This window comes from Haplochromis burtoni, unplaced genomic scaffold, assembly GCF_018398535.1.
Source record: "Haplochromis burtoni strain Fernald_Lab_line unplaced genomic scaffold, NCSU_Asbu1 Contig_516, whole genome shotgun sequence".
Lineage (NCBI taxonomy): Eukaryota > Metazoa > Chordata > Actinopteri > Cichliformes > Cichlidae > Haplochromis > Haplochromis burtoni.
In genome coordinates, this window is record NW_024582877.1 from 202,048 (window position 1) to 220,654 (window position 18,607).

General features: G+C 37.7%; 1 protein-coding gene across 1 annotated transcript in view; it reads right to left on the reverse strand.

Annotated features, from left to right (window-relative positions):
- dgkb (diacylglycerol kinase, beta) overlaps positions 1-18,257 on the reverse strand; it is a 77,543-nt gene extending 59,286 nt beyond the window's left edge. The window contains exons 1-6 of the mRNA XM_014329174.2: positions 17,826-18,257; positions 15,298-15,437; positions 6,731-6,807; positions 6,320-6,340; positions 5,677-5,824; positions 1,146-1,283 (exon numbers count right to left, since the gene is read on the reverse strand). Coding sequence (XP_014184660.1) covers positions 1,146-1,283; positions 5,677-5,824; positions 6,320-6,340; positions 6,731-6,807; positions 15,298-15,367 — 454 coding nt within the window. The 5' untranslated portion in view covers positions 15,368-15,437; positions 17,826-18,257. The remainder of the gene's footprint in view (positions 1-1,145; positions 1,284-5,676; positions 5,825-6,319; positions 6,341-6,730; positions 6,808-15,297; positions 15,438-17,825) is intronic.
- Between the last annotated feature and the right edge of the window lie 350 nt (positions 18,258-18,607).

Sequence of the window (18,607 nt, forward strand, 5' to 3'; positions counted from 1 at the left end):
AAAGGAGACTGCGTGAATCAGGCCTTTTTTGTCAAATAGCTGCTATTAAACTACTGCTAAGAAAAAGCATCAAACTGAAGAGATTTGTTTGGGCCAAGAAACCCAAGGAATGGACATTCGACCAGTGGAAATCTGTGCTTTGGTCTGATGAGTCCAAATTTGAGATCTTGTTGGAAAACCATTTCAATTGACTACCTCATGAAGCAAAGTTTTTATCACTCAAATTATACTTCAAAGTCGTTTAAAAGAAATTGGACTATATACAGACAAACTCCTACTGGATACAAAAAAATAAAGCTGCACTGAATCCTCACCAAAACATGAATGGGTCTATATGAACATTTACTATTGCAACAGGAAATATATTACATTAAAAAAAAATCTTCTTTGGGTATTCGTTAAAAAAAGTCTACCACTGAAATATTTTTAGATTTAAGAATTCCACAAATCTTTCATCAAAGCCCAAACAGAAAAAGAAAATGTGAAAAACTGGCTGAGCTAAACATCCATAGGCAAGTCAAGGACCGAGAGCTTTTCAGAGCACAATCACAGCTTGAGAAGGTCAACATTTTTCAAACCTTTACTGAAGGTTCTTTTTAAGGTTGTCCCCACACTTAAAAAGCACATTCAGAAGGAACCACTTCACACTGTTACGAGTCTTTTTCTAGATCTCATTCAGTTCACAGAGATGTGTTTTAACACTGGTTATTTTTTGACCATGAGTCACAGTTTCTTAACAGAAAGGTTGGTACATATGAGGCATGTGTGGTTTATTATTATTTTGCTAATAAGCACACACTAGAGCATGCATCCACAGACAAAGAGATATCGCTTTGCCAGGAGTCACTGCCTTGCTCCCTCTCACTCTCTTGTCTTTTTCACTGGGCTTCAGTTTGACCTTATTTGGCCTGAAAAACTGCTTTTCACCCACTGAGCTCTAACAACCAGTGACATTTCTTCTGCCTACTGGTACCTCAGTTGTTTGGCATATGCATTTTATCTTTTTATTTGTATATTCAAGGTTCCCAGTGTTTATTGCATATTGCATAGTGTTAGGAGAAGTACAATCACTATCTGCACATTACTGCTGATGTTTACTGCATATTAACATAGGCCCCAGACATGTGATATAGGATGATACTCACATTCAAGCTTGTCCTCAGGACGCCCACCCTCTAGCAAGGAGAGGTAACACACAATGTCCTTAAGCTGCACTGTATCTAGGGGCCTGGGCAGAGTAGGGGTCTTCAGAGGGGTGGAGTTGCCTTTGATCAGCTTTAGTCCTGCAGGACCAACACATGAAAGGTTAAAACATCCTTTATGCCACCTCTAATGTTAGCCCAATAAGCTACTGGGTTTGGATGTCTGATATCAGTCATATAGTCAGAACAATCTGCATGTGTATGGTGTCTAGGGATGACAATACTTCAGCCCTATCACATTGTGTTTAATGGTCCAAATCAATATACTTATTATTTACAGCCTCATAATTTGGCATAAAATGAACAAATTGACACATATTTTCATGCTCTACATTGCTGCAACTCTGCTGTTTACTCTGTTTTAGTTCTTGTCCTTTTAAGGTCCCACTCTCCTTTGAAAGGTCAGCTGGTCCACTGAAGATGAGACTATAGTGGTTATATACATAAAGGTTAATGCCACTGTGACAGCCTCTCATTTGTGAGTATTGGAGAACTAAGCTGTTCAGTGAAAATGCTGTAAACGTCGCAATATAGTACATAACACATACATTACAGTCAAGTACAACATGTAGAAAAACCCAATCAGCTGTTTTGTTTGTTTGTCTTTTGTTTGTTTCTTTCTTGTTGTTTTTAAGCTGTAACACTGGGATTTTAGCTGTGCTGAGAAGCAGGTTATAAATGTTTTGAAAGGGGCAGCTGTTTTACATTAGTCTTAATGGGTTGTGTTTCATTCAATATTCCGTGTTTGTACCACAGTGTGACAACAAAAAGAGAAAAATATGCAAATGAGAACAGATTTACTCGAAATTTGTCAGTGTTAAAATGCAGTGTGAGCAGAGAGGGTAGGGCAGAGGCAAACACTTAGTAGTGTTAGCTACATTATCAATTCACTGTGCTCACATAAAATAAAAGAAAACAAACAGAAAACATAAATAGATAATGTTTCTCTTGTTATGGGAAAACTAAAGCTCAAAATAAAGCCTACAGGAGTGAGTAACATCTGTACTCCTACTCTGTAGGAGTATGTATAAAAACCAGCTTTACAAAATTAAAACACACAACATCAAATCAAAGATTAAAAAACTAAAAAATGTAAACACTAAGATTAAATCTTAGAAACCATTTTCACATCAATAAAGACATGCAAGACTCAAATGCAAAGTCAAAACAGCACAAAATAATAACCTAATAACCTAAACTAAATGTAATAGTTAAAGAAGTAAAATGACAAAATGTCAGATTGTGCTGAGACATGAATTCTACTGTCTCTCCAATTCTACTGTCTCCCAGGCCATGAAGGGCCTTTAAAGTAATAAACAAAATCTTAATGTCACTTTGAAAACAAATTTTTAGGGGTCTTTCTATTGCATTTTTAATTTACTGACTGATTTCTGATTGATACCAGTTTAAATAGTGTTACAATGGCCTAACTGAGAGGGAAAATCAATCATGACAAATGAGTGCCATTAAAAGTTAATACTTAGCAAAATTCCTCAGACGGCAGTAGAGTAGCAAGATTGGGTAACTTTAACAATAATGATTCCATAACGACCTCACATTCATCCCATGGGTGGATAAATGTCATAGGTCATGACACACAATGAACTGAAGAGAATACTGGGTTTTTTAAGTGACCATAAATAGAGAAGTTCTGTTGTTTAAGAGAAAATGGATACATTAGAAAAATATGTCCCTTATAAGTGCAAGAAAAGGTCCGCTATTAATGACACAAATTAGGGCAACCGTCTACCAAATGAACTGTGAAGACTAAGCTTTAAATTTACTGGACCTGAAAACAGGAATTTGGGTTTGGTTTCTCATTAATGTCTGAGTTTCTTCTTTAAAACGTATCACTTGCTTCATTCTGTGTCATTAGATGGACACAAAGGGTGATGGGAGGGCTTATAGCTAGCATGCTGGATCAATAAGGGCGAATCGAAACACTCGCACAGGCTGCACTGATCCAGTTTCACACAGCCTCGTAATTGGGGCAAACAACGTGATCAAATGCTGCATGTACAAAAGATCATGATATGAATAATCTAAGTTAATGGCCTTAGGTAAACTATATTTCTTGTTATTTTTCTAAGTTTTTTTGTTCTGTGGACAGCTTTTGTCCTGATTGAGTTAAACTTACATTTAATACATGAGTAAATACAGTAACCTGTTAAGATTCTTTAAACCTTTGAATCAAACCAATTACCAGGCTGTGTATTCAAACTATATTAGGATATTATGTTCACTCTTTATGATTATTAGTTTACTTACTAATGCACTACCAGCTAACCAAGTATTACTTTCAAGAAAAAAATAATGTCTCTATGTAAGGCTACAAATGGATTTATAGAATGGCAGTTATAGAAACCTCATTGTTTTGCTGTAAATGTACTCCAGTACTCCTCAATCCCCACAAGGAAAGTTTTCAATTTCCAGTCACAGAATAAGACTAGTAACTGGAGAACATTTTTTTTTATAACCTTCCTATAATAAACTCATTTTTTCCTGTGGTTCAATGGCAGAAACATGTCTAAATCTGGGAGGCAATTCCATTATTTTAACTGTGCTTCAAATCAAATGTAACAACTAAAGCCCACACACATCATCACACATCATTTTTAGTTATTGTTATTTAAGTTCACAGTAATTAGGAACAATACAATGTTTTTGGAGGAAATGTAGTTATGAAGATTTTACATTTAATCAAGCCTACACAAACATTTGCTACACATTATTTACATAGTTTTAACAGAAATTTGTGAATAGCTCTACTACAAGGTTATCTTTCCCAAAGCTGGGAGTCATGACAATTCTGAGTTTGTTTTGTAATTATTGTTAGGACACTTCGAATGAGGTCCAGTTGTACTTTATCTGAAGCTGACATTTCACACAGATGGTGCAGCTGTCTTGTTTCATGAAACAAAGCTGATGTTTTTGTTAGACAACCCATTATTCCAAAAAGTTCTCCACTTAAATAACAATATACACTTACAACTAACGTCTTAGATATGATTTTCCATCTATGCATTATGCCAGAAAAGGTATCCTCCAAAAACATAGTGCTTATGACAGATTTGTTCACTGCATGTAAAAAGAAAAGAAGAAGCTATATCTTAAAAATGGTTGAATGTATTCAAAAAAATTCAGAATATTTGGTACCAGAAATGTTATGTTTTAACTGAATCTCTTGGTTTGGACATTATATATATAATTGTATTTATTTTTACACACACACACAGACATACACACACACACACACACACACACACACACACACACACACACACACACAAGAAAGTTCATTATTAATATTGTTGTTAACATTGCTATTAAGTTTATATATGTTTCATGTATTTGTTCTTATAAGGCAGACAAACAGATGTTTAAACACCTTTTTTATTTATTATGGGAAGAGAAAATATTTTTCCCTCATTTTCTTTTATTTATTTTTAAACCTTGAGTGATCTGCTTAAGTTTTCCTTTCGGACCTATTATACATGAAGTAAAGCTGAACCAGGAGATTAGCCAACTCAAGCTCTGGCAGTATAGTTAATAGCTAGTTCACATACACACTGTTCTCACTGCTTAGTCACCTTGTGTGTCATGATATCACACTGGAGAAATATACCACAATAAACTGAACATTATGGTTATACAAGTTCATTGTTCAGTTTATGAAAACCATAAATTAAGATTACATTTTGTATTTTGACATTTTTATTGAAGATTTATTAAAGGCCGCCAATATTAGAAGTGTAATAAAAACAATACCAGGACAGTTTTGCCCAACTTACTCTGAGTTTATTGTCTCAAAAATTCAAATCATCCACCCCAACCTCCTTCCTCTGTGGACAATGAAACTTCATAAAAACCTTATCTAATGAGAGCTAGAGAGCCTGGTCACTTGAAGATAAAACACATGTTGCTTTTTAGCACTCAGTGACACGAGACAGACTTTATTATTAATTATCTGAGCTGGTAGGCAGTCAAGGAGGTGTGAAAGCCAAGTGGCAGTGCAGGAGATGCTGTCTGAACGAGGACTGATCTGAAGTGTTAAGTATTATTTTAATATCAGTTAGTCATTACCACACACAAATGAGACATTAGTATATTGCTATAAACAAACAAAACTATTGCCAAGTCAATTGGCAGCTTCTACACTACAATTTACACTGAGTGCCATCGGGCTGGACTTGGCATTAAATTGAATAAATTGTCCAATGGCACAAAACAGAAACAGTGACGGCGCCATTTTTTTCACACAGCAAAGGAAGAGTAAAGTGATTCATTCTCTACGATGACAATAACAATCCCCAAAAGAAGCGCAGTGAAGGACGAGAATAACTGACATATTGGCTGAACCTTAGCAACACAAGTGGGGATGTTTTCTTATACACATCACTGACTATAAAACACCAACATGCTGTGTTTATGAACTGAGGGCATGTTAGGGAAAGAATTTCTTTTCTACACTTACCAGAGACTCGAGGTTTGTCAGAAGATGAGGGACTGGGTTTGGGTCCTTTGTTGCTAAACGACATGTAAAGGTGTTGACAGAACTCTTCAGGGAGTTCACTCTCCAGGAATGTTTGCATAAAGACCTTAAAGCCCTGGAAGTCAATCTCCTAAAACAAAATAAAAATAAGAGCGCTAGTTGTTGAATTCAGGTTTGAGTGAAATGTCGAGGATTTTCAGTATCATGTTTTCAATATTTTGCAAAATGTTGCACATTTTTGTACTTGGCTATGTCTGAATTGTTTTGGGTTTTAGCTTCTTTTATTTACTGCACTATGTGTGGCCTACATACAGATGCCTTTTTATGTAGCTTTGATGACAACTGTTTTTGTTTTGTTGTGTTTTGCTAGCTGTATCAATTTGCAAGTTGTGTTCAGACAGATACAACAGTGAGCCTATTGTTTTAATGTCATTTTGCTCACGCACATGGTTATTACCAGATTGTGGTAAACACTTTAAGGGTTTAATATTTTCCTGCAATAGGTTGCATTGCCTCTAGAAGTTTCTACAATCCTTAAGAGAGTTCAATTATTTAGTGATTAGAGAAACTAGAAAAACACAGACAATAAATGAAAAATAAATCAAGAGGAAGAGACAGCAGATACCTGGCTGAGAATTTCCTGCTTCTACACTCCGCAGCATTGAAGAAAGAAAGAATCGCGACATATTCATGGAAGTATCACATGGTTATGTCATTTAAAATGCACAAAATAAGCACATCACATATTTACACACATTTTGAAAATGCAGTTATGTAGTTGTGATTATCTGTTATTGAATTAGAGATTTGTGAACTGTTATGATGCAGCAATTAGTAGTTGAGTATGCATTTTTTTAGTTGCGTTCTTGATTATTGTTTTATCTTTAAAATGTATGCATGTTTAAAATCTCTCTAAATCACTTACTCATGTTTTCGGAAAGAAATGCTGAAGTGTGATATATGCTTGCTGTTGGCATTTCCTGAGACAATAGACTATAAACTATGTGTTATATAATCCAGTATAAACTGAACATACCTCTTCTGGATTGTATTTAGCCAACACACCATCTCCATGGAACTCCTGCAGCACATCCTTCAGCTTCTTGGTTGAGTCTATGAGAAAACATTCAGACATGCTTTATTTGTGTTATGTTTTATATATGATTGATATCTACATAATTCGGTTATATGATATAGTTCAAAGTACTTTGCATCTTCTGGTTTTTAATTTATAAAAACAAATGTGGGTTCATGGAGTTACCCTAGCTGCAGTAGGTGTCATTTTTTTCTGTACCCATGCAGGTGTGGATGCACCTGTAAGTGCTATAGAGGTATGCACGTCATGCACTCAGTATTGCTGATTTAACTTGGATGCAGCATTTTGATGCCTACAGGGAGACACGCCTCCATATGTGAGTCAGACCTGTGAAGATGTATCCTGCTCTACCAACTGTAAAGGTCAGACCATGAATGAAACCTGACTTAATATCTTTTAGATCATTTTTTATATTAACTATTATTCAGGGCTTCATTAACTATATCATCCACATTTAGTACAACTACAAACCAGCCATGGCCTTTAACAGGACACGTAAACAGGCATGGCAGACATTTGTAAAAGTACCTCAAGTTCAAATACAGGGCAGGAGTTGAAAACACCAACCGGGGATAACAACTAGATAAAACAGAATTGTGAACACATGTAAAGGTCACAATAACATACTAAAACAAATACAATACCAAATAACTATTTTCAGCAGGGAAGAGATGGACCATTAATGAAATATGCAGGCTGCTTGCAAAGTGAATTAGTACTTAGATAAAGGAAAATGCATCAGGTTAATTCCCCTAAGATGTAAAAAATGTGGTAAATTACAAGTTCTGGGAAAAAGCATTCACTTGAAATAAAATAATACACAAACATAATACACTTAACTTGTATAAGGTACTACTTCTAAGGCAGACAGAAGAATAAAATAGCCCTGAATAATTTTCATTTTTTATTTTTGGTAGATACATCTTTAGCATTTTTAAAAAATATTTCTCATTTATGATGTAAGCGCTATATTTTGTCGTGACATGGAAAAATAAATCCTGAACACTCAGTTTATAGTTGTAGCAAATTAACAGCTAGAAAACTACAAGTGTGAATAATTTATATACAGTATGATCTAATTTTATTGTTAGAGGTTGAGTGTACAGGATTTAAATATACCAAAACCTTTGTATTCCTTCTAGTCCATATGAACAGCTGGTGCATTTGTATAGCCAAATTACTGTATCTTTCAAGTTAAGGGAAAACTAAGCAAATATTTACTGCTCATTACTTATTAATAACCAATCTCTATACACCCACTGGCTGAGATGCAGATGTTTGTCTAGCGTTGATGATTGAGGCGGTGCCTCGGTGTGGTTGTTGCTCGGACCTCAGCTGCAGCTGTGATTTCATCCTTCTGCTGCTCTTTTTCTGCTGGATAATTTTAATTCCACTACCAATTCAACCTGCAGCATTTCTGTGACAGATGTGCCACTGCTACTGCATACAGGTATTGTTACATCCAGTGCAGACTAATGTGTGACAGTCAGACTCAGCATAGGCAGTTGGGGGACAAGGTGGGTGAATGTAGTAAATGTGAATATGAATACAGTATATCTGCTCTAGTTATCTCTCTAAAAGCAGTCGTGCACACACAGCTGAAGGTGTGCCCACTTTAACTGTGGTCACAGTCACTTGTAGCATATATTACATGATAATACAACTCGATATGGGTAAATATTAAATGTAAACATTATGTCAAGTTAAAAATCTGAATTGAACCACACAAAAATGATATAACTATTGTCATTTCCCTGAAAGAGACAAAATGCCAAAGACTGCTGTGACTAAAAAACAGACTGAAATCACCACAGTGGCTCATTATTTTCACTCTCTGTTTAAGCACTCAGCACTGGACAAAAATAACTTCATCAGGCAGAGATTTGCTGTGATAATTACTGCATGCTACAGAGAGTTTATGAGCCCTACTGCTGAATCAATTTGCTGCACCACAGATACCAGGTTCTAACGTTAGTGAAGTTAATTTTCTCACATTTCTCTCTAAGCACAAGTTGGTGTGTGCACATTACAAATTACATTAAGAAGCTTGTTTAAGTTTGTGCTTCACGTATGGTATCTTTCTGCTCTCTTTATACAAATGAAAAAGGCCTGTGAGGGATATTTTTTATGTTGATAAGTAATTACTGTTTAATTACTGTTTTTCATCGTCACCAACAGATAAATATGCACTGGCCATTGGTCAAGATGGCCTACTGAAATTCAAACTGAGTATCAGAATGGTGACTAGAGATGATTTAGGGACTTTGTGCACAGCATGATTGTTGGCATCAGGTGGTGGATCTGAGTGTTTTAGAAATTGCTGATCTGCTGGGAGTTTTCGACACAACCATCCCTACGGTTTACAATAAAGAGCCCAAAAAGAAGAAATTATCCAGTAAATAGCAGCCCTCTGTGCAAAAATGCTTTGTTGATGTCAGAAGTCAGAGGAGAATCAGCAGACTGCTTCGAGCTTATAGCAAGGCAATCCTTACTCAAAAAACCACTTGTTACAACCAAGGAATGCAGAAGACCATCTCTAGATGCACAACATATCAAAAAACTGAAGCAGGTCACAGCAGCAGAGGACCACACTGAGTGCCACTTCTGTTAGCTTAAAAACATGAAGCTGCGGTTATAATTCACATAATTCACTTTTTGTCTTGATTTCTGTTGCAGCACTGGAATGGTAGGGTTACAATTGGGTGCAAACAATAAGACAGCATGAATGGTACCAGTGGTTACTGGTGGTAGTGATGTAATAATGTGGTTGTGTAATAATAATGTAAAAACACGTTGTGCCCCTTAGTACTAGTGGAGCATCAACTAACACCACAGGCCACCTGAGTATTGGCGCTGACCATTTCTATGTTGCAAAGTGAAAATCTGGTTTCTGGAACCTGACGGTGAGTTCACTACATTGTCAGCAGATCTTAATCTACTAGAGCAGCTCAGGGTGTGCTGAAACAGGAGATTTACATCAAGGATTTGCAGCAATAGTGTGGTGTTATCATGCCGATATGCACCAATGTCTGAGGAATGTTTCCAGCACCTTGTTGAATCTGTACCATGAATAATTAGAACAGTTCTCAAGGTAAAATGGGCTCCAATCCAGTTCCAACAGGGCATAACTGAAGTGTCCAGTGAACATATGTTTGTCTGCTTGTGTGTTTGAGCTGAATAAATGTTTCTAGAACTAAAATCCCAACCTGCTATGAGGTAAATCCAGCAGCCCGGGAAGCTGAGGTTATGCTGCTGTTTATGAAACCGAACAGCATGCCCCAGATTTATAATCATCTGATCTGTTGAGAGGTTAGCCTTGCAGTTAAGGAAGGGAAATAAAGCAAATAAGAATAAACCTGTATAAAAAGAATTTGATAGAAAAAAAAACGTATTTCAGAGAATCAGACCTTAAATAGATGTAGTTTGCTGTAGAGCCACCAGTTACTATACAAGAGCTTGGACCTTATTTACCACACTGCAGATTCTGAAGAAAAGACATGTCCAAAAATCTATGTGTTATTGCTAATAATAGCAGGTATTCTGTCTCTATTTGCATTTGCATTTGAGCTCTCTTCCCCTCTCGACAGCAATTTGTCACCTCCTGCACTAATAGCTTTGGATCTTTGATTTTCTCAGGACGCATTTTACCAATACAGACTAGAAATAAACAACCCACACTGAACTAACTGTGTGTCATCATTATTGACCATCTTTATGAGCACACCAACTACGCAAAACCATTACCGAGCAGAGTGATTATGTATCCACTGCCTGTTACATTCAGCAGGCACAGCTGAATTACAGTGTGTTTTCTCTATCAGGATAATGATTTAACCATTCTGTGCCACACAATAATGAGGAACAACAGAACAGAAATGTAATGTTTTTGAGGCTCATAAACACTCTGAGGATTTTTTTTTACCTTCTTTGGTAAATAATTGCCCTTCTGTTAAACAGCTCACTGCCACATAACTTGCATTAGTAAATCTATTATATGGATAGAAGCTCTTAATTGTTGTGAGCCAGATCTTAGGTGCCTGCCTCAGCACACGGCCATTAAATCGTTATGAAAGTGTGAACTCCTCACTTTAATGAGAATGAAGGGTGAGATGCAGTACAAGGGAGATAAAAGTAGAGATTAAAAAGGAAGGCGAGGGGATGTGATGTCCATTGTTATAGCTCAGATAAAGGGATATTTTAATAACCTGTAGCTGCAGAGGGCACAAAGAATCGCCCCAAGCTCATTGAAACATAATTATCCAGAAATTGTCTTCCACACACACACATCCACGTGCATGTGCCTCCACACATGTGTAGATAATTGCCCATTATGACCACTATGTGTCTTTTTTTTTATTATACTTCTTCCCTTCTCCCCTTTCTTCTGTTTTGAATGATTCAAACCCAAAATATTTGCAAAACACGTAAAAACCCCACCATAATGCACTATGTGCCAAAAAGAAGAGGAGCGTTTCACAGAATAAAGAACAATGTTGTTTTAAACCAAGTGAGAAGCTGGTACAAGAGCTAAAGAGATGGAAAGCATTAATTATTAAGATTCAAACTAAGAGCAAATGAAATAAAAAATTGTTTCAAATGACTAAAAGATGTCTTGTTTGGGACTGAAAATAACTGACATATGAAACATCTACTGTGACGTTACACAAGGACACTACAAAAACACCACTTAGGTTGTAGAAACACTGAATACGTAACAACTATTCTTCTCCACAGCTAGTTCCATAATTTGTCTCACTTTAAACGATTTACTGTGACTGGTGTTCGTATCTCCAGCGTCTGTCCAAAACTATGCGTGGGTGGTGCACGGCGTCCTGCAGCATGCCAGGTATCATCATATTTTCCATTCCTGGTACCATTTCAAATGATGAAATGTGTCAACATGTTGGAGCGTAACATAAACTCCAGGAATCCAGAGCGCAGCCTGGTGAGCAGGGAAGCCAACTGTTGGGCTGCAAATGAATCAATCATAGCTCGCCACAAAGATTAAACGCTTCAGCAGCTTCAGTTTTCTACATCAGCAAGACAAGTTAGAGCAGGCAATTACAACGTCAAGATTATATAATTAGAACAACTGATGTTAACCACAGCGACTCTAACTGCACTGCAGTTTATATTAACAGACACACTGTTGTTGTTACCGTGGTGGTTTGATGCTACTGGAGAGAATATGTGTTTGTGCGTAGTGCACGGGAACGTCTGGGTTTTGCTTCCATTTATGAGGAGGATTACGGAAGGCATGATGCTGAAATCCTGCCAGCTTTCCAAGAACTTCCAGTGACGAAGTGAAAACTTGCCTCAACTCAAAACTCACGTGTGAATTGGAGAACATTAAATAAACAAAGCAGTGACACGAGTTAATGAGGAGATACTTAAACATATTTGTTTTGCTTTTGTAGCAGAGAGTTCGAGCAGAATACGTCATCTATTTCCTTTTTTGTGGAGGGATCAGTCTAGGATATGTTTATCCTAACAGCTTTAATGTTTCAGCCTGTTAGCAAACAGGATAGCCATTTTTTTGTTGTTGCAGAGGTTAAATTCTCGTCTTTTTTATATAAGGAAAACTATGTCGACCTGTTGCCAATTAGAAACTAACTAAGAGTGACTTAAATTCATTACAAAACACATTTACTTGAATATGAAAGGCACGTAGAGTAAATTATTATTAGAACCTTATTTCTAAACAACAAAAGTGATATTCCTCAAGAACAGGTTTCCTTCTCTCTTTTTTTTTTTTATCTTTATAGGCCTCAACCACTCAGGGAACAAAACATTCATTGCCTTAGTTATTGCAGACTAAGCTTTGCTTTCAATTCCAGCCTGCCATGTCATAAATAATAGGAGGGCAACACAAAGACCTGATGTTATAACAGCTGACATGTAACCTGTAGATGCTGATTTGAGTCCTTGTTCAATTGGTGGGTTCTCCTCTCTCAGGATTGTTTTATTTATTTTTTTTATTTATTTTTTTATTTTCTTGTTGTTATGATGCTCATTAACTGCCAGGGTAGTACACAAGTAAAAATATCCTTTTATAAAAAGAATAAAATGCGCAACACACATCTACTGGAAAAGTAAATGCAGTCACACAGTCGTAGGCTCTGTCTCAGTGCCATGCAGCCTGTGAGAAAAGAAGCACTAATGGAAAAGTCTCCTATGGACTTAGCAGAAGCAAAATACTCATTTTCCAAACTGCAGGAAAAAAAAACATGATGTGATGATCTACCCTTATGTTAAAGTGCGTGGGTTAACTAAGGGAGAAGAGCACCTCTGTGTGTTAACTGATTGCATTTAAAGGCTGTGCAATAGGAGACTTTGGAGGTGGGCTGTAATCTGTCTTTCCAATCAGAAGTGTTTTCTGTGCTTTTTTTCAATTGGCTGTGCAGGAAGATGGTTTGGGTGGGATTAGCTCAACTCTGTCCATAACTAAAACTGGCCTAGTGAGTGATCGGGCTTTTCTCAGTTTCAGTGCTCTCCCCGTGATACACCCTGAGGTAAACGAAATGTGGCAGTAACAGCATGCTGATTCCAAATATAGAGTGCAGGCTTTTCAATTTAAAACGATTCTGGTTCACTAAGACAAACATGGTGGTAAAAACAAAACTGGGAGGTGCATGCATTTCATGAAACTGTAATTTTGCATGCATATCCATTTTGTCTGTAAGGAAAAACATTTCTAAGCATAAAGTGCAGAATGAGGCCCAGTCTTATTGTATAGATCCCAGTAAGAGAACAATATTCTCCAGAATGCTGGGATGAGAAATTACAGGAAATGTCCGTGTATACTTACCGGCTCAGTTATCTAATCCCAAGTATCTCTTTTATTTAAAAAAATCTGCTGATGAAAAGTCAATTGCAGTTTTCTGCTTCTTCACAATAAATGTTTTCACTCATCTGCTCAAAGACCAAGGTCAGCATTAAGCTTCAATCAAAACAATGAAACATTTTCATATTCCTATCCTCCTCTGATTATACATGACGTATCTACAGAGAAGCATGTTTCATGCTGACCTGAACAGAGAAGTGTTTTAATGGCAACTGTAGATCTCGGTATCACACAGAGGAGTCACCGTGCATGACTTCAACATTTCAACTATTTATCGTTTGGATCAGAACATCAAGAAACTTGTTGATTTAACTTCTGTCTGAATGTAGGCTGAAAACACAGTTGAACACAAACTAGTTTAAAAGATGGGATCTGTGTATATAACTTAAACCTGTAGGTGATCTACAGTTTATTAAGATGTCACCAAATAGATTTTCACCTTAAATCCTGCACTCAGAATGTAGACAAAACTTTATACTTTCAGGACAAAAAATTAATAAGGAGTAGTATGATGTAAACAAATCTTCTTGCTAAAGAAAAACAGAAGAAAAGGTGAGAGGGAATAATAATGACTGTTTGGTGACACGGTGTTTGTGAGACTGCACATAAGTCCATCTCCTTTGCCTATCCCTTAGTTTAATTCTCATAACCCTCTCTGGTTAGACAAAGAACTAAATAAACCAGACACAAACCAGACAATGAATCTGGCTTTAAGCATTCTCAAGAAAGCATATTGGTGTATTTCTACTACAAAACATGGAAAAAGTACACAGTAGATATCAAGTTACCAACATTTGATCAAGAGACTGAAGTTCCAGTCTCCTACTGTTAGGTTAAATCATCACAAATACTTTGTAATAATTGACTCTCAAGCTACCTGACTGTGATTATGAAAAGAAAAAAAATTAATGAAACAAAATTCATCTTTTCAGAAGAATCTAAGCAAATTTTCTGAGGTTACCATGGTTCTGAAGTCTGGTCATAGACTGTCATGTCGTGACACATTAAGGCTGAGCATTTTTGCTGTTGAAATTGGATGTGATGAGTAAAAGGTTGATCTGACTGACAAACAGAGGGGCTCTGCATGTTTTTCTTCCTTTTTGGCTCTAACTGGGATTTACAAAATTCATGTTGTATTTATTAACACATGCAACTAATGACTGAGATCAGAATTACTGAGGCATCGAGGATGACAAACAGTCATTGTCCTATAGACTTCCATATGACCAAGCTTCTTTTTTGGAACTAGAGGAGTCATCTTCCTGCTGGCCATTAGAAAGATTCCAGGTTTAAGGCACTGGTTTGTCTTTTCAGACCTTGAAGCTGTATTCCTGTGCTGTGGTCAATCCTGTGTGCAGTTTTGACTTCTCCCTGTTCCTGGTATTCTAAATACATGCATGTTAGATTGATTGGTGACTCTAAATTGGACACTTATGTAAGGCAGATAAAGTGGTTTGCGCTGTGAAAGTACTTTGAATGGTCAGTAAGACTAGAAGACGCCAGTTGCAAGTCCAAGTTTTGTATATAATATACATTTTAGGCTGCAGTTTAAGGACACAGATATCAACCAGACTGTGTAATGTCACCTCTTATTGTCCCTAAAGAAAAAGCACAGCTTCCTTAACACAGTCAGATGCAAACTGAGAGTACCTCCTCTACTCACACTGAGTGTATTCCTGTAGCAAGGCGAATTCAGCTGGGGTCAGTGTGACCCATTTGTCCTGGCTGCTCATTGTGTTCAGGCCACGTCTCTATATCCACCGTGCATTCCCCGTGTAGCAACACACTGCAGGGAGTCTCACACTGGAACACAACAAGACATCAAAATCAGCCCGATTCACCCCCACAGACATCTTTTCTTTACATAATGTCAGTACAAAAAGCAAAGCTGGTAAGACGCAACAGCTTTGTTGCTGAATAAGACACAACAGGATTACATATATTCTCTAATTAGCTGGAGAAAGCAAACATTTGCTGGCACATTTTAAAGCAATAAAGAAATAGATACATTATTTTTCCTCTGATAATCAGAGCACATTTTTTCTTCCTGCCTGCTCCTCCTTCTGCAGCTGCCATCTCAACTAAAATGTCCCTCTTCCTCTGCTAGATCTTGGTGTTTCAAGCATTGAGATTCGTGTTTGTTAGCCAGAGCAGGATGAATAATTTAAAGTTTAAGACATGTTGGTACAAAATACACTATCATTAAAAAATTAGATCTTTTTATACATAGAAAACAAGTCCCAACACTAAAAAACAAACAAGTGATATCTAGTCCCATTTATTCACAATTCAATTTATGAAAATTAAAAACTATCAACCCAGGAAGTGTAATATTTGTGTCACAACTCAGATATTACAGTATATTCATGCCTATCGTTGCTTTGGTGGTTTTGAACCTTGCACTTGGAATATGCAGTTCAATAAAGAGATTACAAAAATAAAGCCAGTTAAAAAAATACATAATTCGACCATGGGTGTGATGTATGTGCAGCACTGCAAAATAAGCCCTGAATCTAAAGTCAGCTCATCTGTTTTGCTTAAATGGTTACATCACGAAATGTCTGCAACAAGTGGAGGGATCCTTGTATTTAAAAAAAGAAATCCTAATTTGGACATTAAAAGATTAGAGATCCGCCTTGGTGCTGCTTCAAAACATCATCCTGAGCGGTTGCTATGAAGACAACGTGATCAAGTTCAGGCTAAATGGGTTTTTGTAGGCAGGTACTTCCATTTTTGAGCAGAGTCCAACATCCAGGGTTTCACTGGAGGTAAATTAAGTAGCGTCAATGTTTGTGCTTCACCAGTACTTTTGTCTGCATTATAACAGCTTTTAAAGCATGATGTCAAACAAAACGTGTCAGACTCTGTGGCTGATGTAAAGCATTGTGCTCCACTTAGCAAAGGCAAAACACAGAACATCAATCATATGTAAAACAAAGGTGTGCAAACATTAATTTCAGGTTTGACAGGAGAGTATTAAGAATGTGGTTCAGAAGGATTAGATATCGTATCAGAGAATGGATAACATGCCTCGCTGATTTTTGCCCTTTAATTAAAGCAAATACTGAATTGCCACGCAATGCAAACACATCTCTGAAGTAGTACCAATTCAGCCAACATCACAGCTCTGCTGTTCAGATCCACATGACCTTGCTTTCCCTTTTATTTTTGTGGAACGAATGTGGATGCAGTTGGATGTTTCTGTAGGTGTCACTCAGGCATCTGTGTGGGTGTGTGTATGTGTGCGTGTGTTTCACATTGCCTGTGAAGCATTTGACCCAATAACTGGGAACTGAAAATCTGGATCAACAAGTGTTCATTCATGTGGAGAATAACTGTGTGTGTGTGTGTGTGTGTGTGTGTTTGTACGCTTGTGTATATTTAATATACAATAATGTGCTTGGTATGAGGTATGAATTTGTGTACTTTAGTTTGAAATCATATCTAAGATCATGGAAGCGTGTGTGTGTGTGTGTGTGTGTGTGTGTGTGTAAATACGCATATGAATGAATGTTCAGAAAGCTTGTGCCACAGTTACTCTGAAGAGGTGATAGGCTAAATCAAGCCTATATACTTAATTGAGTGTCTTTATTATTATATACACTATATAGCCAAGATAAAGCAACACAATATGAAGCCACCGGTGCTGCTGCCTTAACACACTGCATGCGTGGGAATCAGCCTCCCTCACATAAACTTTGATCTGCCTCTGGAGCTTAAACTAGAAACGCTCTGCACTGTCTTTCTTAATGTTTTGCACAGGCAGCAAAAAAAAGAAAAGAAAAGGAGCTGATGGGAAATCTTGTTGTTTATATCAGATCTCCACTGAGTCTAATTCCAGCACAGAGATACAATCTCAAATATAGTACTGGTGTGTGCAGTACGTTCCTGCTTCGCACTGCACTGTAATCATCCTCCTTTTCGGCATTGCCTGACTGCAGTGCATCCCCACAAAAACACTCAGCTGGCATCCTCTGAACAAAACCCAGCTCTGCAAATGTTATCAGATAAGCTTCATTGTCCGTTAGTAGTGCAGTGAGGAGATAACATGTAGAACCATGTGTTACACACCACTTGGAGAAGATCTTAGCTCAGACACCACTAATGCTTTGACACAGAGAATCAGTAGGTAGTGGCCACTGCGACATGCAACACAGGGAATCAGATGAGAATTCAACATGCCTCGCTCACCTGCTGCAGATCTGGAGTTAATCACCAAGACAGATGAGGGAGGAGTCCTTTTGGGCAGGCGTTTTCAGATGCAGCTCCTCACTCACATTCCTGCCGTGCCCTCCTCTTGATCTTCTCTTAGCTGCAAGGCAAGGTGGGTGTTGTGCAATTAGATGGAGTGGAAGAGTGTGTATCTGTGTAAGAAAAAGAGGAAGGAAGGAGCAGCAGCAGCCCTCTCTGCTTCCTGTCAGTGTATGAGTATGTGGATGGGTTAGTGTTTGTTTTTCTCTGAGGCAGAGTCTGGTCAGAGCAGCATCACAGGGGATGTGGGGTGGTGAAAGAGAGAGAGAGAGAGAGAGAGAGAGAGAGAGAGAGAGAGAGAGGATGAGGGAGAGTAAAATCATCCAGCGCTGCTCTGCCTGCAATGATCAGTTTCCATACTCCCGCTCGCTCACGTCACATCCCTCCATCCCTCCCCTCTACTGCTCTGTTATTCACCTTCCCCTCCCTCCCCTGAAAACCCGGAGGTCCTATGCTCTCTCACTTTCACTCTGGCTTTCTCATTTCCCTCCCTACTACTCCCCAATTCTCTCCTCCTTTCAAGCTATCTTCACTCTGGTCACTGTGTCACGCATGAGCCGACCACATTAGCATTCCAAACGGCAGGCAGTAAGTGCAGCAACCTGTAGGATGTTCTCTCCAGAGGGCTGAAAAAAGGTGGGAAAACTAGAAAGATGAAGACAGAGATGTGAGAGAGGGTGAAGGGTGAAGCACAAGTTGAGAATGAAGGATGAGAAAGGGTG